At 40.5% G+C, this 27,029-nt stretch overlaps 1 protein-coding gene across 1 annotated transcript; it reads right to left on the reverse strand.

The window, feature by feature from the left end:
• Window positions 1-545: 545 nt before the first annotated feature.
• Window positions 546-25,164, reverse strand: GXYLT2 (glucoside xylosyltransferase 2). Its single transcript, XM_082060183.1, has 7 exons — window positions 24,830-25,164; window positions 16,993-17,182; window positions 16,658-16,789; window positions 9,877-10,128; window positions 8,756-8,879; window positions 5,509-5,681; window positions 546-4,846 (listed from the first exon to the last, which is right to left on the reverse strand). Exons 1-7 carry the CDS (start codon window positions 25,045-25,047, stop codon window positions 4,664-4,666), a joined length of 1,272 nt encoding a protein of 423 aa, XP_081916309.1. The 5' UTR covers window positions 25,048-25,164; the 3' UTR covers window positions 546-4,663.
• Window positions 25,165-27,029: the final 1,865 nt, after the last annotated feature.

Below are 27,029 nucleotides of genomic sequence, written 5' to 3' on the forward strand. Positions count from 1 at the left end.
AGAAAACAATTTCATCACCGGGCGGACAACTGGTTTGGCTGACTAGACAGGTCACAAAATTCTGTCACACGGAAATGTCGCAGCAAAACCAAGGACATCACAACAGTGACCATACAAGAGTGTCAAAGAAATAAAATTACATATTGGAAGAACGGAAGAGAAATGATGCTAAATGACCAGATACTCTAAGGAGCCAAAGATAATGGAAAAACAGTAAAAAGTAAGAAGAAAAGGTAAAACTTCAGTTTCCTTAGAGACCAGGTTGTGATCTATGGTCACTGTGACACAACTGGAGTTGCAGGATGACCCATTAGCACTTTGAAGTTAAATATATGTATTTGTCTCTTTAATAACATACCCAATCTAGTACTTTTTCACTACACTAAGATTAACATTGTAAAAGAGGAACATTTTAATCTGCTTTGATGCAGGCACACCCTGTACACATACACTGTAACATCACTAATCCTAAACTCCATCCCAACCGGACCCAGTATACACACACAAAACCTGACATTTAAAAGAAAACTATCAACATGCAGAGCTTGCTTAAAACTTCATTTATTTGTAATGTAAGCCAAAGGATCTTAACACAGAAATGCACTGCTAGGCCTCCTTGGGAGCTATAAACAATTGGTGCACTTGTCAAAAAAAAATACACGAGCAATTAAATGACAGAGAAAAGGTACAGAATTCTTGACACATGCGCTCTTGTTGTGTACACACACACACAGACACACAAACACACAGAGCAGTTTCCAGTTTCCACCTGTAAGTGAAATGACAGCAAAGCTCTCTAAGCCCACTTTGTACTACGCAGGCAAATGGCCTAGAAGAACTCGGAGGTTATATAAATGATGCAACCAAACGCTTCCTGCTCCGGCAGTTCTGTGTTGTTCAACGTGCACTGGTCGCCTGACGCTTTCTTAAATGGCTTTGGGCTAAAAGGAGGTGCTCAGCAGCTCTTAATATAAAGCCCCTATTTATCTATCTTCGGCAAGTTCAAGTATAAGATAGCAAATTTAAAACCTGAATATTTGACGCTGATACAGCATGGCCCTGGTCACATGCTTAACTTTACGTACTGCATATCACCCTACCGACTACACAGGCAAAATTCAGAGTATCAGACATCCGCTGGGCTAGGGCTTCCATTCAAATAACCCAGGTGCAGGCCTCTGTTTTCTTTCTCAGTGTGAAAGGTGATTCTTTTCCTTTGTTATCAATAATTCCGTGTGCTGGAGTTTCTCTTCAATTAAAGAAAACTATTTTCGCTTCCCCCCTATGTTATGATGACACTGCTCAAGGTGTTACATTAGCAAAGGTGTTTTGCTTACATTATACCATTGGAAATAGCTAAAATACATGAGAGGAAGGGGAAATGAGGATATAAAGTCTATGTAAGTATTTACACATCCCGTTTTTAAAATAAATGTAGGCTAATTAACAAGGAATTGCCCACAAGTATGAAATAAGAAATGAATGAAATCTGGTTTCTAAAAATGATTAATATAAGAACCAACTACTGTTAAAACCAAAATACAAGATGGTTTTGGAAGCTGTAATAAAATATAAATTAATAGTTCTAACAACAAAAACAATCAAAGCTACATAATTGTTTTAAAATGCTTTGGAGAGCTCAAATTATAGCTTTTTTTTCTTAGAAAAAGCACAGCGGGGGAAACCTCCCCCATTCTTCCTGCAAGTTGATATTACATTAACAAAAGTCTTCATGCTAAAGCATATACTTCATATATTTTAATAGCTGTTAAGAACATAACACAGTTCTTTCTAAACATAATGTAGCACCTCCTGTAAACATGAAAAGCACTGTTTTAATCTCTAATCATTTCATATGCAGTAATGCCTTTGTTTTGTAATGAATTCCATTCCTTCATTTTAATGTGCCCATGGTTGCAGGGTTCTGCTGAATCACAGCTTACGCAATCACAGCCTCCCAAACTTCAGAGCCTGAGCACCAGAGCTGCAACTGTCTGGGCAGCAAGACTTTTGCTCTGCAACTTTCTGTGGCTTGTAGATACCAGAGAAATGAGGAATTCGGAGTGGCCAGCATGAGTCGTCTGTCCTCATCTGACTTACGGTCAGCTTTACCCTAATACTTAGAAATAAGGATCAAAAAGCAAGCTAATAGTGTTTAAAAGTTCTCAGTATTGCTAGCCTAAAAGGTTTAACCTGTCATTAGTTAGGCTTATATTATCTCTAACCGTTTAAAACAGCCTGATGAATTTTTCCTTTCTTTGCCTTCTGGTTCTGAAGTCCTCAAGGTCCATTTGAGTTACATTTTCAAACACTCCTCTGTAGCTAGAAATGTACTGTTCTTTTTAAGTGGCAACTAAAACTTCAAACATACTAACACAAGTTGCAAGAGACAGTAACTTCTACACTTAAGTTTAAATGCCTTTCTGGGTCTCAATAGGAAATTCCAGGCTTTCAATCAAAATAGATGCAGAGCTGCCTCTGCCCTTTGCGTGTTGATTAACACTTACACGGCAAAGGCTGCAAGACAACAGATCTGAGTCAGAAACACACACAAACTGCTGATTAGAATTTGCAGCACACAGAGCCGCAAACAGCAGAAGTTTCTGTTTGTCTGTCGTGCCTGTGAGAACGAGTATAGAGCCGCAGTGGAATTGCTTGGACCAGGCCCGTCTGCCTCTTATCACAAACCTCTAACCTAACACCTCTGCTCCCCAGATGACTCCGTAGCGATGCTGTTTGCCACGCTGGGTCATTCGCACACCACGCTTACAGACGTGTCACAGACTTTTTCACACGCCAGTGTTTGGCGAAAGTTTGCCGGCACTTCAGTCCTGTGCACAGCCTGTCTATCTGGCAGCCTGAGGTGCCAGCAAGGCCTGTGTTTTCCCTCCTTTCATGAGCTGCCACACAAGGAGAGAGGAATGTGCAAACTAAAAGGACTTTCTCTTGAAGATCGTTTTTCTTATCAGTCCTGACTGAATAAGGTAGAAATCCCCAAAACTTCAATTCTTCAGAAACCCTACTTTATAACTTAGGAACATATCCTTTCCCGCATCCACATGCCCCACATATTTATCTCTAATAAATGTGCGTTACATGTACAAGATACACAACCTGTATCAGTTTTCCTTTCATCAGAGCAAAGCTTCATGTATTTCACCCTTCTCACCTCTCTCCTACTTGGCCTATTAGATACAGAAGTTCCAAGTAATGGCTATTTTTTTTTTTTGCTGAACAGACTTGAAAAGTGAGATCATTTTCTCTGCTGTTTTCTTAAACACTCACCTACACACACCCCTCGGGGATTACATTTAGAAAATGCCCTCTGGGAGTCTGCTCTTGTATTGCTGCTCTTTAAGACAGTCCTCACTTTGAGTTTCCCAGCACCTTTCAGCTACTGCAAATTTTAATTAGCTCTTGTTTGTGCATGTCATAAGACGATCATCACACTTTCAAAATCTGAACTAAATGAAGTATTTTAAATAAACATCAAAGCCATCTTGTATCCTTATTCACTTTGGGTCTATTCATTATGACCTTAGCATAAAACACTTCCAGGAACAAAAGCACCAAGCAGAAATATATTTGTATGCCCCAGGTTTCTGGCAAAGCGGGACAGAGTGTGTCCGAGGCAGCATTCTCAGCCTCCCAATGCAGGGATGGAAGAACAGCTTGTGGTGGCATTGCATTGGTATTGTGCAGTGATAGCAATTAAAGAGGAAAACAGATCAATAGTACCTGTTTTTGTACTCTTCATTCACAATATTTTTGGACTGTGCCTAATGTAATTGTTATGACCCAGGTAAGGAATACATTCTTCAAAGCGTAAGGCAGTGGAGGGGAAGCCCTTGGCTGTACTCCACGCAAGAAAGGATTCTCTCTCTGTTCTCCGTTAGCTGTGCAGGTGCCACAGCCTCCACCGCACCCCACTCCCATTCCTTGTACACTGTTCTCTTATTTATGCTGTAATTATTTTCCTTCTAATTCCTTTGTAAGAAGCCCTCACAAAACCACCGAAGAGCAGAAGGAGAAAATGACAATCGCTAGGCACAAAGTGCTGTAAAATACAAAGTAAATAGGCACTTCTATTCCCCTCATTGAGTAAGAGAACTCTTAGGTCCTACATGTGAAGAATAGCAGGTAATATTCCTTCAAACAGAACACAATTTTAAGAAAATACTTTCCTCTTGCTATAGTAAATTTTCACTCATCGTATCACAAGAGTGATCATTTCTGTAATTCGTCATTCTTATGACAGTCAAGAATATTTGCCCTATCACTTCAAGAGTTATATTCCCTATGTGTCACATAGCTCAAATAGTAAATTCTTTGTCAAGCCAAAGATCAGTACAAGCTTTTGCTCAACCTTAAAAAAGTTACCATGAATACAGCTGTACTTAAACAAATAATCAAACAGAACTCATCAAATAAAAGTGAGAATCAAGCATGAGTGTTGCAACCAAGAATGAATGTAGGAAGAGAACAAAAGGACAGTTTAGGTAGACTTCTAGGTAAGCTTCCTCTATTTTTGCAATTTCATGGTTTATCAGGAAATTGGATAGGGAAAATGTTTCGAGTTTCAGAAAAGGAGTTCATTCATACTCTTATACGTTTCATGAGATGGGGTGCAAGAATTAGAAACTGCATAAAAATATAGTTATATTTAGTATCTGTGGTTGGCCCCCAAGTAGACAATGACACGATTTTCATACACCTTCTTCATAGTTTTCTCAATTTGCTTCAAAAATACTTGTGGAATTCTCCCACATAAAGTGTGCACTGTATCCAGAAACTTCGACTGCAGAGGGTAGTACAAAGACTGGAAGAGATTGTCTTCAAATGGAAACTAAAGAAAAGAAAAAAGAATTATTGGTTTTCACTAGTTACAAAACGGCATTTTAGAAGTTTCTGTAAGATAACACTTTACACAGGTAGGCAATGAGCTGTCCTTCACCTTCCCAGGGTGTCAGCAGAGCCTATCAACTGGAACCACTGGTATTTCTAGAGTCTGTATTTAAAGGAGATCTCCTAACATAGGAATACTGTAACAAAACACGTATTTTAGAGAGTGGAGTTGTAGATATACGACATTCGAAGTGGAAATATGGAGCTGTGTCTGCAAGCTTCTGCCTTCCCTGTGTGCAGAGGCTCTCAGTGCTCAGGGAGGACAAGCTTTCATTAGGCATTTATTGCCTAGAGCTGCAGTACCAGCAGGAAGAGCTCTATTCAAACACTTCTTTTCCCCCACCCCCAGTATTACAGAAAAGCAATTTATCAGCCTTTTTGATTAGAAGTTTACTATGATACGAAGGAGGATCACTTAAATCATCTCAAATATACACATGCAATAGCACAGGAGAGGCCAAAGCAACCTTGGTGTCTGATGTGTGTATACAAAGCACAACTATGCTCAGCCTGATCACCTAGAACAGCAATCTGAGTCACCCAGATAAAGCAGTGATCTGCACTGAAATGAAAGCACTGCCTCTATTGAGATAAAAGACTTACATCACGTATCACTTCATAGAGTGTCTTGAACGTAGGCTGTTTGTCATCATGGTAGACACCTCTGTTTCCATGGAGAATAGAGACACCTTCTTCTTCTGCACCTTTACAGTTGCTCCCATACATACAGTGATCAGGACGGTAGTTCCACTGACATGGAAACACATAAAGACACTCTGCCAGTGTCAGGGGAGGCAGGGGGAAAGAAAAAAAGAACACGTCAAACAAGAGTTACAACAAATTAAACCATGTTTCTGTAAAACAGCTGGGACAGATGATCAGAAAAAAAAAAAACAGTAACTTCTTTTGCAAATATCCCAAGCAGCAGCTAGACTTAAAACCTTCCTTTCCTCAGAGGATGACTGTACAAACCTCAGCACTGTTAGACCTGAACTAACAGAAACTGAGTGCAACACAAAGTCCAAGTGCAAACATAAACCAAGAGCAGTTTACGAAGCTGAAAGTGACAGAATCAAACCCAGAGGGTATGCGCCAGGTGGCACCATCCAGGGTCCTCTGCCCTAGAGTTACAGAAATTGTTAGGGAAGTGCACACAGCAGTGAGGATTATGCAAAATCATGGGTCCTTCTGGAGATGGCATGGGAAAGCTTGCAAAGTATATCCAGTGTTTGCTGCTGAAGCTTTCATTGAGGCTATGACAATTTGTTATACTGAGATACAGCAGAGAACAAGAGGTAGGGTGTTTTATGCACAATCCTTCTAAGAGTTGTCATACCTTAATTTCACAGGTCCAGGTTATTTAAAGATGAGCCTAACTCCTCAATAGAGCTTGTAACCTCCTTTCTCATACTGATTTTTTTTTTTAACTTTCTTTATGCACCCACAGTCTTTGCAATAGGCTTACAATAAATCATGCCAGTCCCTGTGAACTTCTTGCTTCAGAAATGGAGTCCAATGATCATTGCACTGTACCAGCAGGTCATGTCAGAGGCACTGAAGACTGAATTCCTCACTTGGCCTTTTTTAGGAAGTCTGCAGCTGGTCCCGTGTGGCTCTTGAAGAAGTAGGAGAGAAAGTTTCTGAAACATTTCTTCCCTCAGGCCCTCTCTAGTAGGAGACTCCTCGAGAAAGGGTAAATTTTAAGTGGTTTCCACTCAGTCTGACCTATCACACGTTCAGAATTGCTCCCCAGTGCCACTGAAAGCACAGGAAGAGCTGTAAAGTCCTGATCCAAACCTGTTTCAGTGAATGGGGATCCTTTCATTAACCCTGAGCAGATGTTTGCAAGTACAGCTCATCAGCAGGTCGCTAGGTGGAGAGGATGTCACCAGGTACTTATTACTTTTCCTACATGTTACTTGAGTATTCTTGATCCTCTCACTGTGATGCTTTTATTAATTTTTTTTGCTGTCACAGCTGGACTCAAACTCCAGCTGTTCTGTGAGCCTTCAAATTCATTAATCATCAGAACACTCTTCAGAGATGGGAAAAAGGGAGCAACTTTTCAGGCCCCAGGTAGCACAGTTCTGTGGATTTATAAGGCAATGCACTGCATCTATAAAGCGCCACTTGCAGCTGCCTCAGGAAAGTCTAGTTTTCTATTTTAGTTGTATCCAGTTCTTTTGTTTTCTTTTCTTGTGCAGTCTGATGTTACGTAATTTGTAAAAAAATATTTACCAGTTACAAGAGGAAGACAGACTACGGTGCAGAAAAAAGTCCCAACATGTGGATTTGATAGAAAATGCTCTCATTACAAAATTAAAATATTTTTGCAATAATTGTTTTTTTCCTCCACGCTGAAGTTAGCAGCTTGAGTTTGACTTCATGACTGATCTGGCTTCACCTTATTCTTCCTTCAGTAGACTCTATTCCCATAACATTAATTTAGTTTTGGAAATTAATTTATTATTTCATAATGAAGATGTTTCCCATATTATTTTTCCCCAGGATTGAGGGTAATACATGGTGTACCAGAGACACTGATGTTTGACATCTGTCTGCAGTAAACAGATGTTAGCTTATTGCTTTGCTTCTGCTCTCTCCTTTTATTTGCCTGGATTTGGGCATATCCAATTACCTACCCTATGACTCCTTGGAGGAAAAGAAAAGGGAACAGAATAAATAAAGATAAATCCAAACTTATTCTGTTCTTAAGATCACTTGAGGGAATACAAGGCCACATAGGAAACAAGGAGAGGCAAATAAAAACGGATACTCAGCATACTCAGAGCCACGAAATAAGGTTCTCAGCTTATTTGGGAAGCATGTACTATGCTACAGTTTTGAAATCCTGGCATTTCTCAGACATTACAGTTTTTGGAAGTGCCTGAAGGCATTTCTGTGTGATCAGTGTGAAACACTTGGAAGAGGCTGAATTTGCAGAAACTGTCTCAGCACTTGTGGACAAAGTCACACCCTTTTAAAATAAAGATGCCTAAACTTGCCAGTTCCTTGGAAATACACACTCATGAGAACGCAACTCCAATTCAAGAGGAAACAAAGGACAAAGCAAAAATGTTACAAGTTGTGACAGGCGGGAATCAGATATGACGTTTTCCTGGGCTGACAAGTACGTCCATATTGGTCACACACTGGGACAGGTGGGTGTTGCCATCTGTTCTCTGACAACAAGGTTTTGAGAGGCTTGAAGTCTTCCACAGCTCCTCACAGTCCCAGGGCAGGGAGAATACAGAAGAGTACAAAACGCACAAATCTAAGCAGCAGAATATGGACAACACTGTGTTGGTGCCTGCTGAGCCTGGATCATTCAGCTGAGAGGCTGGAAGCACCTTTCTTAAAAAGTAACTTAGTGAAGGGGGGCAACAGTTTTAGACAAGATATTCCAATGGCTGTGTCCATTTTCTGTTATATTAGCATTTGCATAAATATCAGAATTCAGCTGAGTTTCCAAAAAACAGAGCATAGCTTTGAAGAAAGTTTGGCAATTTCACATTCAGATAAACATCTGAAACAAATATTTTTCAGCTAGGCCCTGGTCCGGTGACGCTGTTCAGTACATACAGAACTTGAACTTCATTCCTGCATTTGATCATTAATGTTATACTTCCTTATTTTCTCAGAATCTCCAGAAAACACATGTACATATTCAGTGGAACCAAGTCCAAGCCCCACTACCTGCAGGACTTTCAGAAGATTTTCATAGGCTGTAAATCCCATGTACACTTCCATATTAACTTAATGCCAGAGTACATTATGCAGTTTCTTAATTTTTCTAGTTCAAAACATTTTCTTAACACAGATAATCATGACTCCAAGAATCATTACTTACCTGGATTAAAGTAAAAAATTATATTTAGTAAATCCTGGTCTCCCCATGTAATGTAGTTTTTGTACTTTTGGTATAATGGGTATAACATTTCCTCCCAAGTCAAACCACTTGGTATGATGCTGTTCTGCGGGGCAGAAAAAGAAAAGCAATGGGTTAATACTGTGAACAGTGATGTGATATATGACTCAGAGTGTGGCACCCACATATTTGTTAGTCTGCTAAGCTGTGTCAGATACCTAGATGAAAAATGAAGAACCGACAGGAAATGTTAGACCTGGATAAGGCTGGAACAGCAGAGCTGACCATGCCCTTGTTTATCTCAACGGGAAAGCCAGGTCTCCTGGGTCCAGCTCTGATGTCAGCTCCTGCTATTCAGAATCTTTCTATTCTGAACAACAGGAGGGAGAAAAAGTGGAAAAATGCAAAAATGCAGGGACAAGGTAAAAACTGTGGTATAAAAGTGTGGAAAATTGCAGACTAAAAATTACCATCCTTTCCCTGGGAATCTTAACAATATTAAGAGCAAGGGCTTTTTTTTTTACTCAAGCTGTTCCTATAATGGTATAGGAAATCCCTCGCATTCACTGAGAAACAAAACCACTCAGGGCAAATAAAGTTTTTAAAGAGATGAGAGAATTCATGTTCAGCAAAACAAACAGATTTTACAAGTCAGGTCTTTCACAAAAGAAGAGAAGAAAAAATGTCGCCTTCTCATTTATATCAATTCATGGAATCACTTGATCTGCAGCAGGATACAAAAAATTACTAATTTCTCTGGATATTTACATCAAGTTTCCCTTTTTAAAAACAATACAGTGACTGGTCTGAAGATCCTTGAGTTTATTCTTTCATGTACTCTTCAAGGGAAAATGAAATGTTGAAGCTGTTTTTACTGCTGCTAACAGACTGCTCCATCTGCAAGTTCTCAGTGCTCCAGCCTTTTGGGGAAGTTTCACTTGTTTTAACAAAAATTTTCACTATAATTGCTTTTAGTATCCAAATATACATTCTATATCTTCACAATTCCTTATATTACAAACTTTATATGATTTTACAAAGTTTTACAAGATGTGAAAAATGCATAAATCACTAGTTTCTGCAACAGCTGTTTTTCTTCTCACCTTGAACTGAGTGTTGCGTATCCGTGTTAAATTCATTAGCATCACTCCAGAATTGACTCCAGTTGTCCCGTAATAAGGGTGACGTGCAAATCTACTATACCAGCCAATCTTTGGGATTTCATGTTCTGGGGCCATAGCTGCTAGCTGTGTTGAGTTGAACTCTTTAAGGATGTGCCAGATGTCATCGATGGGCCTCAGGAAGAGAACGTCAGTGTCCACATAAAGGAGAGAGTCCACATCCTTTAAAATGACCTTTTAGGTTTGCATAGGGAGGAGAGGAAGAGATGAAAAAGAAACCAAATAAAAAACAAAAGGAAGATTGCTGGCAAAAGGTACTTTCATTTTAAATAGATAGCTTGAAAGAGGTTATTGATTTATCAGCTAAATGTAATTACACACAGGAACAACAGTTATCAGGTTATTGGCTTGCTGCTTTGTTTGTTTGTTTGTTTGTTTGTTTTAAACTGCACAGCAAAACAGCTACCAGACCACAGAAGTCAGATTCTAACCTTCAGAAGAAACAGTAATCCACTAGGCTCTCAAAAAAAACCTGCAAGACCTATTTAGTATCAGTTCAGAACTATAATGCAGATAGTATCTATTTACATAGCTTTGTTACTTCTTTTAAAGAGCTGCAAGTGGTATTGTTATACAAAAAAAGTAACCATTTGTAGAAAACGTGCAATTTTTGCACATTGTATAGCAAGGATTATGAAAGGATACTATTGAAAATTATATAATATACAGTATCTTATGAATCTGCTACTCTGTGTGTGAAAGACGCTTCCACAATCAGTCACAACAGCTGATCTGCATCCTGAACCTGCAGCTGGGTTGGCTAGCACATACCTTATGAAACATATACCTTCATCCACAGACAGACAGGGTAAGCTAATATAACATAAAACTTTTCATCTCCATTTGGTATCATATTCCATATGCCTTTCTAATGACTGTTTTTCCTATTACAAGCTTGTGCTCCTAGAAGACTCACACTCAGTATTATTATATATTTATGTTTCACATTAAGAAAACCCTAACCATCACAAACGTGTGTGCATCCCCCTGAAGAACAAAATTTGCCTAGTAAATAGAATTGTCGTATTAAAAGTTATCAGGTCAGATTCTGAACTCTGTTATCAGACTCTGTATCAGGAATAACCACAGTAACATCATTCAAGTCAGAAGGCTGTAAACTGTAAATTAGATTCAGGATATTTAATCTGTTCTTGTTGACAACATTCCCCCTTGTGGCTACACAAATCCTTACATGCTCATTCATTTATTTTAGTGGGGCAAATTATATAGTGCTTCAACAGCCTAAGAAAACTCCCTTGATGTTTGCATCAGCTATATATAAGGTTGTTTGTTAGGTAATAAATATCCTTAGCTAAAGCTGACCAACAGTTCCAACTGCATTTTTGTTGCTCTTGTTCATTATTTGCCAAAACTTTCCAAATATTCCTGAAGGACTGAAATTTTCTTACTGTGGTCTCAGCCAAAAGCCCTATTTCTCTCTCTTTCTTTGAAAAGCTAATCCAAAAGGCTATTGATTTTCACCATGTTTTGGAACAGAACAATCACCCTGTCATCCAAATGAAATGATACTAATGACAAACGCTCCTATTTATGCAAGTAATTCAACAAATTCTCCTAAAGAAATTGGATTTTACATAAATTGAAATGTATTGTGACTGAAGATTGCTTGTGAAAGAGAGAGAACATTAAGATTTTGAACAAGTATGGGGAAAAAATTACCTTTAAGCAGGCTCAGGAGGCATCCACTAAGATACCAAATCTGTGAGTATGGACTTAAATTAAATTTTTCACCTGACTGAACACTTTGGGATTCAGACCGACATTTAGCCAAGTTTAACAAATCCCTGACCTGTATGTCTGACATGATAACTACATGTTACCCTACATAATAGGACAAGCAGGAGAAGGCAAGTGTCTCTACGTTTTAAACAGAAGCTATGCTTATAGGATACTCCATGGAATTAAGTCCAACACAATCCAGATAATACTGCTGGATGGAAGGTCGTAGCAGTACCCCATTTTTCCATGAAAAATACAAAACAGCATATAAGGGTATCAACATATGAGTGACACAAATAGTTCAATAACACAGTAAGAGCTCAGAGGCAAATATTTGTAAATGTTATGTATCCTGGAGTCCAATACTAAAAAGAAAAACAAAAAAGAAAAAAAAAAAAAAGAAAGAAAAAAAAGAAAAAATATAGTTACTTTAAGAGTAAATCAATGGAAGACAGACAGTTGAAAAGAAGAAAGGCTTTTTCATCTTAAGGATATCCTGGATATTGTATATTATTCTGTAGCACCTAAAAGCCCTAATTCATAGGGACGTATATAAAATCAAAATATATTAAAAATAGAAACCGCCCCAAAAAGCTATTAGACTTTGCCTGCTGCAGCACACTGTACACTATGTGAGATTTTTTCTAAGGGTGCCCTGCTAAAAAGACAAGTTCAGACATTTTACAGCAGAGGTTAAGGCAGAAGTTTAATGGGTGCATATTGACACTCCTCCCAAGCATCAATGACAGCGTGGGCAGTGCTTCTTCCAGCATAATACTGTTCTTTCAGCAACCATAAACATACACATAAATTTAAAACTGTGCAAGTCAGTGGACTGAAACAATTTTCCTATATACAAATGGATGCAAGCAGGTATTTCAGTTCTTTGTGAAATGGGCACCTACCAGCACTGGACCCCACGCTTTCCGCCTTGTATTCCTCCACTTGGGATTCACACAGTCTCGTTTCTGGTGTGTCAAAAGGTTCTTCCCTCTCCTGTGCCCAAGGTGTTGCCCTGCACCCAGCAGGCTAAAAACAAAAGCTGTGCTACTGCCTTAAAGCCCTTCACACTTTTCTCTTCCATGTGTGAAGTGTTAGGACTTCTTTAAAACCTACATGTGTCAGTCTGAATTGATCACATCCCCTTCTGGCTGTGCGCTTAACTTAGAGGAATTCAATTTCAGAAATTGCGGCTTGTTGAGTTCCTTGCATAGGTCCCGCGATTTCAATGGAGTTACACTGGGGATAAACTTCATTTAAATAACTGCAGCATTCCCAACATCCTGTAGCTTTCAGGTAGCTCTGTTTTCAAAGTAAACAGAGATTAAAAAAAAAAAAAATTTAGGTTTTACACAGTCCTTAAAACAATATTTAGCTTTTACTTATTCAAAAGCATACAAGAGGGGATGCTGCATTTTTGGCTGTGCTCATTTTCCATGTCAGAAGCAGTTGAGTAAGACATGGTGACCCTGTGGGACAAGAGACCTTCCTCCAGCTCGTTCTGCCTGAACCAGACACTGCACGGTGAGGGCGGACCAGAGGAACAGGACTGCAGAACATGACACACATCTGACCTGGCGCATAAGCAACACAAGTCTGCGTCTGGTAGCCTGAGGTCAGGCTTGCTACCACAAACCATGTAGACATACCTGACAGACTGTGATTTTTGAAATGAATGGTGAGGAATATGGCTTGACCGTGCTTGTCTTCCTCCTCGCTCAACAGGTACTTACGGCTCAAAAGAAGTGGGATTTATTTTTTTTTTTGCAGCTATATAGAGTATTCTTAGTAAATCTGTCAAAAAGTTCTGCACAAAACTGGCTATATTTAGCCTGACACTTGACTTAAAACCTCAATTATCTGTAGTTTTATTTCACAACTTCTGTCTCCATAGATTCTCCCTGTGTTAGCAAGGTTGGCAAGTAATACCACGCTGTGTGAACACACATTGGTGTATTGTGAAGCTGTGCTACCTAATGGTTTGCAATGGCTAGCAAGGCAGTTTATCAGAGCTTTATTCAAAATCAGGGACAAATCACAAATCCTTATACTAAGGTAGGAGTACCATGAAGCTGAGTTACTAAATTTAATTGTAGTATGCAATTAACTCAAGTTAGAACAGAGATGGAGACTTTTGTCTAGGTAATGTCCTGGCATCTATTCCCAGTGCTGCCGCTGATCCACTGGTGTGGACACTTGAGTGTACTCAAGAGGACAGCTATAATACAGAGATATTGCTAATCTGCCTTAGAAGCTCTTATGTAGATTAAGTGTTTTCAGAAAGGTTCTAAATTTTAGTTACTGTTGGAACTAAAATAATCCAAAAATCCCTTAAGCATTTCATGGTACTTTAACTGATTGTTTAGGTAGCTCCAAAGCAGCAATACAGAGAGAGCTGCAAGCCAGCTCTGTGGTACACACCATTCATGGGACCAGAAGACAGTTTTTCACCTGGTGTCTTAACATCCACGTTAGTATTACGAAACAGTTTCAAGTGATTGCTGAGATCATCACCGTCCTAGTTTATTTTTAAAGTTTCATTTTGTGTTCCTGTTAAGATCTACATCTTCCTTGTCCTGTCTTTACAAATCCCATTGATTGTTTTATGGTAGTAGACCGCAGCGAGAGATTTAGACTTGTGAGATTACATGGAGGCTCAATCTACTTTCCCTGCATATAGGTGACAAGTGTGACTAGATGTCACAGAATGCTTCCACTAAATGCAGGATGCTGCATGATCTTCCTCAATATTTTAGCAACCCAAGTAGATTCAACAAGTTGGGAATGAGTACATCAACCTATCAACTGCGACAAAAGAGTTCATTACTACAAGCTGCAGGATCACATCCCAGAGCTCTAGTTTTATCAGTGATTAAAACCATTGAAAGATTCTTATGCAATTTTCCCTTAACACATTCCTCATACCCTCCTCTCCACTTTCACACGCCCGCTGGGGCTGCAGAAGAGAGATTTCTGTGTCAGGAGAGGCACTTGTGAATCAAAGACTCACATTCCACTCAGGCTTAGCATTATCAGGAGCAAGACGATTTGCACAACTGAGAGCTAAACAGCTGATAAACTCAACTCCTGCTCTCTGGGGTTCTCCCTAAATCCAGTCACATTTTATGCTGCTGCAGAGGAATATGGTTAGTATGGGGAAGGATTAAAAAAAAAAGGGTACTGACATTCTGCTGGTGCTTATTAAAAAAGTCAAAATAGTTCTCTAAACAATAACACTAGAAACACTCGGCTCCCGCTGTGTGCAGACTGGATTTCTACAGCATTGTCTTGTTAAAATGCTGTATCAGAACCTACTTATCAAGCACCAAAAAAAAAATGGTGGCCAAAATTACCCAGAAACAGCCCAAGGTTCTGTCAGCCTGTGAACTTGAATACCAAAGTCCAACTGGACACTTGCCAACTCAGCTATTGCTACAACTTGTTTTCTTTACTATATCCGCATCAACTTAATGTCAGATACAACTACTCTTGGACAACCCCTCCTATTCAAAGCTATAAACCCCATTCTGTAACTGCCTCAAGATAAAAAAAAAAAAAACACATTTACAGTTCAGGCTGCCTCCTAATTTTGCTAAGACAACACACAACACTCTAATATTCCTTACAAGAAGTTACTGGAGCATTTCGGCAACATGTGAGTGACAAAAAAGGAACCAAAAAAGCACTGCCCAGCCTAAAGGAATCAGCATGAATATAGAACCCTTTTCTGTCACCAGAAGAGTGATAACAAATAAATGTGAAATTGTTTCTGTGATCAGAGTCTACTAAAATGACAAAGATAGCAAGGAAATAACAACAAAACATTGTGTTTACCCAGTGAAAATAGCCCCATTTGAGTACAACCTTACAAACAATCTGTGTTGAACAAGCTAACACTCGGGGATTATTTTCCAGGTGATATAAATATTTACTCAGGGAAGAGAGGACCCCTGCTGAAGCTGGAGTTACTTTCAACCCATCTGGCCTTTGTGCATATGATAGTCTACCCCTAAACGGCAGATAAGCAGAACTGCAGACAACGCGTATTTTCTCACATATGTATTCATAGTTCACGTATCTGGACATGCAGCTGTCTCCTGATTGTTTCCATCTGAGAAAGTAAAGATTTCTTCGTGTGCCCCCCCCCAGTTTCTCATAAGACAGCAATGAAGAAATCTGGATCATGTGAATAGCATGTCACTTTATTGGAGTCACCCCAATCAACAGCAATGCGTAAGATATTTTTGATAAATGTTCTCAATTCCACAGAAGTTGCTTTATGCAAAAGTTCTTTCAATTTCTGATATTTCTACACATGCAAAATTGTTATCGACACCCTCCTTCTCTCCAGCAACCTTAAATATTTTCCAAGTTTATGACAGTAAGTATTATGCAGTAAAGAATACAAATTTATATACAGACAAACCTGAAGATCCCAGGATATACAGGGCTCTTGCATGAAATCTCATTTTAGGCACCATATTGGAATTATTACCTTAAGGGCAAATCTGACAGTCTTGGAAAAAGAAATAAAACTCAATGAAAATGGATTGCTGAAAGCATCAGTCTAAGGGCTAACATATGGAAAGGGAGATAGTGGGTGAAGAGGATATGATGACTGCACGCTGAAAAGAATGTTATTTATGGAAGGCATACAGCATCTACCCTGAAAGCATCTGCCCCGAAAAAGCTCTTGCACTGAGTATGAAGAGTCTGAGAGGCTAATGGAGCTACAGACAAACAAGAAACACACATCCTTTGTTAGCAGGACAAAAAGCGAGGCTGGATTTCTGGTTTGGGTGTTTTGTGGCTTTTTTTTTTTAAGTGGCTAAAGCACAGACTAAAATATCTTTAAGCAGATGTTTCAGCCTGAAAATGGTTTTAATATTACACCAGCAAAGCTTCCTTTCTGTGGAATTAACTTTTTCCTGAAGCAATCTACTCAGAAATCCAGGTGCCTTACCGGAAGAAAAAGGCGCTGGGCTGCACATGGTTTGAATAACTTTTTCCATTCCTGAGCATTTCCTACTGAGAAGGTTATTGGGTAAATGTTGTATTCAAACTTCTTTGTATATGAAGAAGGCCATTCTTTCAACTGAAAGACATGGGGGGAAGAATTAGACACTATGTGTTATATAGTTGCTTTTTTTTTTTAAATATGCACGCATAAGGAATTGAGAAACCATGTACAGTAAAAAAGTGCTTAGTTGCTACTTGTTGATGTCAATGTAATTTTTCTGAGATTTGTGATTTATAACTAACTCATTTATTTATTTACCAAATGACAAAGAAACTCACCTTCTTCTCAAATTCAGGTTTAAGGGAATCTTCAGCAAAAATGTGAAAACAGAGCCTCCTGTTACTAAAGAGAACTGCTGATTTCAGCATGATTAGTGTCTCTTCCAGCCGGTCCCCACATGCCACAACTGCCAGATGCATGCATTGCAAAGATGGAGGCTCTTTTGAATGTTTCTGTTCTCCAGGCTTCCTGAAAATTCATAAACAGGCACATAAATAATACTGAGGTAAACATGAAGAGAATCCCGCATTAACAGATATCAGGGTTTTTTCTTCCCCTTCATTTTGTAAGGGATCAGGAGAGGGGTTTTTTTCTGATTACATATCCACAGAACATGCAAGCGGCATGCCAATTTTTGACAATGGTACAAATCAACAGTGTTAAAATTACAACACAAAGAAATACGCTATTTTCAGAATTTTTCTGACTATTCCTAAGTTTCTGAATTTGCAGAAATCACTGCACTGCATATGCAGATGAAACTACTTCAATAGCACCTCAAACCAGACAACAACTTTCTCTGTGCAAATGATTTTTTTTTTCCTGTTTAGAGGTTATGAAGCCAGAAGGGACTTACTACGACCTAGCCAACTTTATAACACAATGCAGATCATAGAAGTACATCCAGTAACTGCATTACCAGGCCCATAATGATTGGACTGGAAGATGACACCCATACTTTAAAAAAATCCACTCCATCCATATGTAAATTATTCTAGCAGTTAATTAATTTTGCTAAAAAATGCCTGCCTTAATCCTGGCCTGAAGGTACTGGCATAATTTCAAAGGACTGCTCTCCATTTCACTTGGTGGAACCCCTGAGATTTTGCTAAAACAGAGATTTTAAAAAACAAACACATATCCCAGATGAATGGGACTATGTTCCACAAGCAGTCAAGGGCCAAACTATGGGTTTTTCACTCAGCACCAATCTGTGTGGGCTTAAAATAAACTTCAGCTAGACTATAGAGGAATCTGCATGTAAAAGGCACATGGAAGTTACCTGTTAGCCAGAAAAATCAGAGTTCTTTTGGGAAGCTGAAGACATTTCGAAAATGTGGCCTTTTGGTTTTGTTTGTCTCCCCCCATCAGTATAGGTGTAAAATCATGTCCTCTAGGAATGTTTCTACCGTATTTTACTCACATTCCAACATGGATTGTGTTTATACTCCATTAGATGGATGTGTGCTGACAAAGCAACTACATCACAAGTATCCTAATCGTTATAGGAAAGTTCAAAAGGCTACTCATACATCACCACCAGTTCTCGACATATCACTGAACAGAGGACATCAATCCCTACCTCTTCGCACCACACAAAATACATAAATTCAATTAATCAGTAAAGTTAATATTGAAACAAAAGTTATAAATGAACGTGAAAAACAACAGTTATCAAAGCTGTCATTATCCTTTTCCAGATATTAAAATGCTGCTCTATGTAACTGCAGTGTTCTATGCTACAGAGTAATCCACTTCTATGTCAAGGAATACCAGCCAATAGTACTTTACCGACTATACAAAGCAACGTGTTTTATTAAGGGTTTAAAGTCTTAAGCTTTAGTCTTAATTAAACCCCAATTTCACCAGTGCATAAATAATGGAATACTACATCTATGTGAAGTGGTATTTACTTTCCAACCTATTAGTGTAAAAACCACTGAATTATTGAAGTGAATAATTAGCTGCTCACACAGATCCCCTTTTCCCCACTGCTCCCTATCTCTTTAATGTTTCCTCTTAATTGAGTCTCTAAATCAAACCATATGCAGGATGAGAACTGCTTTGATATAGCTTGTGGCAATGGAATTCACTGGGAGAGGGGCTAAACTCTGAGCTTTTATTGTAACATTTCAAAACCCAACACCAAAGCCTTAAGCTTTTCTTAGCAAATTTTAGCCACAGTGAACGCTCCCTTATTCAGCTATTTTGTGGTGAAAAATCCAGTATATTTAGACAAGCACTTCCAGTGAACGGGCTCGGCAGAAGCAACCCATGATGAAAGCAGAATGCCCTGTAAGCCCACAGGAGCTACAGATGAACAAGAGATGTCCCGCCTGCCAACACAGACACCCTCACAACCCCATGGAGCTGAGGAGAAAGCTGAGCATTGGAGAAAAGGAATTATGAGTCACGAAGGCCTGGGCTTAAGGAGCCTGCAATGGCCTCAGCAGGAATAAAAATCCCCAAGAAAAGGAGCACGAGGTAGTATTTGAACTACTTCAGTAGCTGTCTGGGACACTGAGGGCAATAGTCAGTGAGGAAAGCAGCAATGAGGTACAGTAGAATGTTGGGACACAACATTTGGCATTTTTTTAAGTACATAAGGAAACAAAGAGGACTGTGAAAAATAAAGGTGAGCCAGAAAGGGAGATAGAAGTGTCACAGTAGGATGCATTTAATAGTAACTTTAGTTTAGCCTTTACAAAATTATTTTTAACCAGAAGGCTGAAAAGAGGCAGGTGTAAGGGCAAACTGCTAGGAAGGCAAATGAGCAGATTACAGCAAAGAACATCACAACTCCCCTTCCCTCCTCTGTTTATACATACACGTACATACACTGCAAGGAGGAAGGGAAGAGGCGGGGAAAAATAACATCTGGATGAAAGGATATTCCTTAAAGATTTGCAGGATACAGCCGATGTCTTCAAATCAAAACAGTTCCAGTGGGACCAACAGCATCTGGGATGTTTCTGCTTTACACAGAATAATGGCTATGCTGGCTTATCTGGATCCCCTCTTGGAGCTAAGAGGGGCCCCATCATGTGTTGTCAAGAGAGAAACTGGAGGTTAGAACTTCGCTCATACCAGTGGAGCAACTGCTTCATTTCTACGAGTGGTAGGTTGGGCTCGGCACCAGGAGCCTTTTTGTTCAAACAGACTCACTGCTTAATCAAAGGCCTTCGCTAAGCTGAGGTTTCATATATGGCATATATCGAATCCTGATTCAATACAGTATATGTCCTCTAATTGAAAATGTTTATTATGTAGCTCCAGCGGTTGACGCAAACACACTGGGAAGTTAAGAGTTTTCCAAAACAACACCTGCTCAGATGCTCCTGGGCCACACAACAAATGGAACAGACGAATGACATGTACCTTTTTTAAAGGACGGAGTATGTTAATACTATAGTAAATTCTACAAAGAATAAAATTTGTTACATAGAATAAAAATAGCTGTCAAGAAAGAAAGAATATATTGCTGGGTTAACAACCTAAGACATTAATAGGCTTTTGACATAGAGAAGAATTCAGGTAGTAGTTGAAGGGTAAGTGAGCACCATCATTGACTCTATTTCAGTAAGTCAGGCCCTGCAAAGCTTTCAGTGAGTGAATAATTCTTTATGCTTTAGTTGTCCTACCTGTAAAATTGGAACAGCTGTTACATTAGTAACAGTTACCTACGTCAAGAGATTTCCAAGCACATTAAAAAGCACATAGATCCATGGAGTACTACAATTATTACTAGCCAGTTCTTCCTAACACTTACAAGCGCATGCATTCATTCATTTAAAGTCCAACTTCTTGGTTATGGATACAGTCTATAATTGGGTTTTATGACCTAAATTAAATGTTTAAATGCATCTAAACCAATTCAGTGACCTGGGCATTAAAGTTTAATGTGTTTGACACAAACAAGTGAAGAAATTATATACACAAGGTCTTTGTTGCCTTGATATTCTTCTAATTTCAGTGCATAAATGTAGCTTGTCAATACACTGCAAATATAACATTGTGTCAAACTCTTTGCTCGGTTCCCTGTTTTAGCCATCTGTTCAGAGAAAATTGCTTCTACTCTCCCTTTCCTCCTGTTCTCCTACTATATTATTATCTGAGTTTAAAATCAAGCACTGTTGCCTAAGATTAAGCACTACAGAAAGCACCACAAAATACTTGCAGGATACATCCCTATGAAACAGCTGAAGACAGACTTCATAAGACGTAGCACAATAAAATGTTCATAGCAAAGGCCTTCCAACAACACAAACCAACTCCTATCCAGTTGCCCAATGGTATTTTATTTACTGCATACATCTTTTTTCTGACAGGCATGGGTATTGACATTGCAGATGAAGCCTGAGTGCTCAAGCACAATAGTGTATGCTTCTAGGTCTTAAAGTTTAGGTTACATGCAATTTTCTTATTAGTCACAGCCAGAGTGTCTCAAACATAATTAACCCAAAACCTGTCTAAATCAATCCTGATCCATTCAAAATAATGCATTCCCATCTCATTACAGAGCCTGCTAATCTATTCAAGCCTCCAGATTTATTCCTGAGAGAAAGATAATGCATGCAGATTCTTACAAAATGCAATATAGTTGTTAGTTTTTGAAACCTTCTTCACATTATGATCTCATTTACTCTTGCAGCACAAACATGGTTAGGTTTAGGCAATGTATCAAAACTGGTGATTCACTCAATAGGCTCCTATCCTGACAGTCAACACTGAGTCAATGTCCCAACAGTGGCTCCATTATACGAAACACATTCTTTCACACTTGAAAATTTAAATTAGAAATTCTCTAAAGCTCTAAATGTTTTTAAATAAAGTTCTCTCACTTTACTGCAGTTGCACAAAACCAGCTGTAGTTGCTGACTACCAAAAAATCGTTGAAGTTTCAATCTCCTTTTGCCACTTAGGGAAGAGAATGAAAGAATGAAAAACATTCAAAACCAGAATGGATATTTGTATCTTCTTCTTTTATCAAGTGGGTTCTTGTTAGATAAGTATGAGGTACTTGGGCCTTCGGCATGTTATTATAGGCTATCAAACTCAAGCCAAACTTGTACATGTGTGCATACAGACTGCAAAGAAAGCAAAACTATCTTGACAGGTTGCCATATGAGAGATGTTTTGCTTTGGTAAAGTTATTTCCAGGGAACTAAATGTGCTGGCAAAAGTTCACTTCCTGAGCCTTGCCACGCTGCTTTAACAGAAAGTGTGGTCACATCTGCCCTTCAAATGTAAAATAACTCTTTTGCTTTTTGATACTTTGCACACATCGGTTTGGCACATATAATTCTTCATATGAAAGAAAATCTCACTGAAGGCATAGGACTTGCTACTTCCAAGCAGAAGGATCAGTAAGACCACAATCAAAAAATCAGTTTTCAAAGATAATCAGAAACTTAAATGCAATGATCATCTAGATTTGCCAAAATTAACTAATGACCAAAGCAGGACACATGAAAGTATTTACTAGCATTTGCTAGGTACCAGCCAGCTCATGATATGTGACTAAATTAAGCTTTTATCATGTATGATTACTTACATTAGAAGAAACCTACACTTCTTAAAACTTAAAAACTAACATCTATTATTACCATGTGACTACAGAAAGCGGTATTACAAATTCCATGTTAAACTACAATTCACCTTGCCTGCAACATGCCTGATTCTTATAAAGTGAACGTACATCCTAGATAATGCCTTTGATTATTTCCAAGTTTGGCCCAAAAGCTGCATCCTTCTGACAAAACTACACACATCAACTTGGCAAAACTGAATTAAAACAACTTTTTACATTCGCGTAGGCAAAACTTCACTAAGGTTATTTGAGTCAGTCATGCAGTCTACATATAAACACATACGCCATGATCAGATCACAAGATCTTACACAGCTGTAATCAGAATTATTTTATTCTGCAGGAATCAGATCATATATGATCTCTCAGATCAAATTAAACAACAAACAAACAAAAAACAACTTCCTTTGCTATTAAGAAAAAAAAATCTTCCCTTGCTTATGAGGAGTAACTAAAATAATGTATATTATAGGAATGCATAGGCAGTAACAATCCTAATTCAACATGTTACATTGGATGTGCTTGCATAAGCAAAGCCTATTAAATCAGTGGGAATACTCACTTCTGAAGTCAGTAACTAGTTAAATCACTGCCTGTTTCTCCCACTCCAAATTCAAGCCCCCTGGAAACTGCCTCACACTATTTTCAGTGTTTCTTGGATCAGAGTATCTAAGCAAAGCAGATCCCACCAACTGATGCCTTCACTGTGTGAGCGTGGATGTGATCCATTCCAGAACAGCAGCCACTGGCAGGTATTTCAGCCTTCCCAAAGCAGCAGGTATCTCCTTGACTTGGTCCACATTATGTCGACCTCCCTAAAAAAAAATTTCGTATGGATATCCTCACTCAAATTTTACTTTGGTAGTCACTAACCCAACACAGAATCTTTCAGCAAGGGTCAGAACTGGAGCCACAGAATTGTGCTTCTCAGTCATCCAAACTCCTGCTGGTGCCAGTGGTGAAGGATCATGCCCTCCCAGTAGATGTGAGGGAAAAGAAAAACAATCCAGCCCCACAAAAGAAACAAACAAACAAACCAACCAACCAACAGCAAAACTACCCCAACCAAATCTGAAGAAAAGGCATGGTATAACTACAGTATTCTTCTCTTTTTTATTGTGCTGCAGACCTTGTAAGAAGCACTTGAAAGTCAATAAATAATAGAAAAGTTAGATAATGTCAAATTTCAGAACATGAAGATGCTCACTGAAAAGCTCATTGAAATGGAACAGTTGTTTACACTCTCTAGCAGCCTCATACTTTGTGGGCTCCTTCTGTCAGTGTTCTTGATTTCCATGATAATCGCAGAGATATGCCTTAAAGAAAAATGACTTCAGGAGGTACAGTTGCTAGCGGAAATAATCCTGCTTTAATACGTACATTTGAATTCTGTCCATGATCCATTCTCAGCCACAGTAAACACCTCTTGCATTCAGTAGGGTAACAATGCTTGTAAGAAACCAACTGCTTTAATAAGTTAAGAAATAAGAGCTCAAAAAACGGGAATGGCCTTTCATTCAGAAGATCTCTGTGGAATCATGAATCAAGGACACAAAGACATACCAAGTTAATTAGATATATGAGGTCACACTGACCATAATATAGTTGGAATGCAAAGGGGAAAACAGTCCTCCACCCACCAAAAGCACGCTGCCTGCATCTTTTGCTGAAGTAATTACAGTTTTTAAAAAATATTCTGCCTGTAAGGTGCTGCAAGAGGGAACACAACACACCATGGCTTCAAATTCTTTTTTAAAAGTTCTGCTAAATTAATTAACATATTAAAACCATTCAAAACAAAAAGCTCAACAACTTAAAATCCCTTGGATCCTCAAAGTATGGAACTCCATGGTACCACACAGAAACAGCTATCTGCCTTCCCTTTTCACTGCAGCTTTAATGAAAAATTCGCAGAAGTGCAGCTCTCGAGCCTAACAGCAGCTCCTCACAGACTCGAGCCAGCGAGTACCACATTCCCCACGTCAGCCTTCAAAACAAGGCCAAAACTTATGGAAAAGCAGCTATTTCAGAGGCCGCCCTCGCACAGGCAGGCAGGGGAGGTATCGTCCCGCTCGGACGCAGGGACCAGAGGCAGAGGTAACACCTCCACGCACTTTCGTGGCATCTCTGGCAACCGCACTCCAAGTGAAAACATACAGGAAAAAGTTGATACTTCTGTTCGCACAAGCGTTTCTAATCACCGGTCACACGCAGAGCCGAGGGGGAAAGATCTGGGAAAGGGAAGCGCCCGACGTACCGGGCGGCAAAGAGACACCAGCGAGCGGCCACGGAAGAGGGGACCCACAGGGCGGGAGGGCCCGGGCACGCGTGGGGCTGGTCACGGCTGACAGCGGGCGGGCTCCAGCGGGCGGGCTGGAACTAGGCAGGAGGGGTCTGGCGGGCTCCCCGCCGAGGGCAGGGACCGGGGAAAGTCGCGCGTGGGGCGCCGGCCGGTCACGCGTGGGCCAGCCGAACTCCCGCGTCCCGGCGCCGGTCGGGTGCGCGAAGGCTGAGCCGCTGCCGTTACCTGGCGCTGGCGAGTTTGCCCCCGGCCGGGCTCCTCCGCGGCGGGCTCCGGCTGAGCCGCGGCTGCCGGCGGGCGAGCGGCGCGGCGGGGCGGGCGGGCGCGGACGGGGGTGCGGGCGGCGGGCGCGGGGGCGCGGCGGCGCTGCCCGCCAGCAGATAGAGCAGCAGCAGGCTGCCCAGGCACAGCAGAGCCGCCGCGACCTTGCAGGAGAGCCGCATGGCGCGGGGGGGTCAGGGCGCGGGGCGCACCGCCCGCCCGCCCCTCAGCCCGCCCGTCGCCGCCGCCGACATCGCCCGCGGCGCGGCCGGCGCGGGGACGTGGCCGCCGAGCCCCAGCCCGGCTCCCGGCAGCGGGGGCGGGGCGCGCCCTACCGTACTCTCTGGACTAGCCGCCCCGTCCTCTCCTCGGCCCCGCCGGAGGGGCCAGCCTGCACCGGCCCCTGCGGCACTCGCCCGGCGGCCACAGCACCTCTGGGAGGCGGTTCGCGGAGTTAACGGGATCGCAGAGGCTTTGTACAAATCGTATTATTTACTAACGCAGTCATCAAGGAGCGTTTCCTCGTTACAGGAAGAAAGGCGAGGCAGGCTCCGGGACCCCAGCTGCTGGCAGGCTGTTTTACTCAAAGGTCTCTTTGATTTCCACACCACGCAAAGATCCCGGTGTGTGCAGGCGTGCAGTGCTGGGAGAGCATGAGTGTGCACAGAAAGATGAGCAGGAAAAAAAGGTGAGAGAAGAAACTGGTCTCCGAGGCACTTTTCTTCTGTCTGCGCTAACAGGGAAACTGGTGCTGAGCGTCCCTCCACCCTGCAGCCCCAGTTTATCAGCTGCCTACACACTATTGTCATCGCACCTATTTCAAAGGCATGTTGTATCAGGATAAACTGCAACATTGGTAGAACAGTGAAGGAATATAAGCATTCACTTACTTTGGGTGGCTTTGAAGTTGTCCTTATGTGACTGATCAAGTTACTTCAGTAATGTTCTGTGAAACAGCAGAGATTGCAACACTGTGAATTTTGCAAAAATAAATCCACTTAGGTTTGTAACCTGATTTATCACCTTTAACTGTGGAGTATGACAGAAATAGAAGTATTCTGGCTGCTTTTGTTTTAAAATAACTGCTCAGTGCCACAACTATCGGGCGAAAAGCACCATCAAAGTCACAGTGCTGCCTGCGGGGAAGTGTTACACCTCAGTCACTACACAGGCTGTGAGGATAAAATCGCTTGTGTTTGCAGATCAGGACCTTGCCAAGGTCAGGGATCAGCATACTGTAAAAGATGCAGCTCGTGCAAAAGGGTGAACCTCCTGCTGCACAGCCCTACTTTGTGAAGTCAGGTTTACTTTTAGGCTAAATCTTCCAGGAGCTGGTCCTTCACTATTTAAATGGCATTAATTTGGCAGTGAAGCTAGGCAGCCCGGCCATTTTATATGGCTGTCACAACACGCCTTCACTAATGGCATCTCAAAATGTACTTTATCAATGCAAATGCAATGAACAATTACTATTTCAGGTTTTCATCGAGCTCAGATTCTGAGCAGATGTAAAAATATAAATTACATCATGCTAAGAGAAAGTAGCAACACCAAATGTGAAACTATAGAAAACCACAATGAATAAACATACGCTATTTTCTGAGAATGTGCGTACTACAGTAAAACCCTACCAAACCTGATACTTGCTTTGGCACAAAAAATTCAGAGTTGCCACAAATACGTGCTGTACCGGATGTGCCTGTCTCCGTACCACTTCATGGGCACTCATCTAAAAATCCTCTTGCTTCACAGTGGCAGCTCAGGCTCTCGCAGAGGTTCACAAGGGCCTCTGCATTACCAGTAGTGATATTACAGTTTGTGTCCTTCAGTCACTAAGAAGCTAAACTATAACTTGGTCTCTCACATGCCAATTTTACATGCACTTACTTCAAAGCAAGTCTGACATCTGTTTAGCTGGTAACACCACAAAAGGTAACACCAAGGAACACATTACATATTTACATCCCTGACTGTTACAATTTCATTCTTGTAAAGACTACTGCAACTTTGATCCTGAATTTATAAAGACCACCATCCTGCCTCTAGAGATCCGTGCTGGTATCCTTACCTGAAAAAGCACAGAAGGTCTTTGTGATCCAGGATACTTCCCTCCTCTGGAGAAATAATATTAGAAGCTTCTTTATCTTTGGATTGTGGAAACTGC

Source organism: Streptopelia decaocto (genome assembly GCF_964273445.1).
Source record: "Streptopelia decaocto genome assembly, chromosome: 8".
Taxonomy (NCBI): Eukaryota; Metazoa; Chordata; class Aves; order Columbiformes; family Columbidae; genus Streptopelia; species Streptopelia decaocto.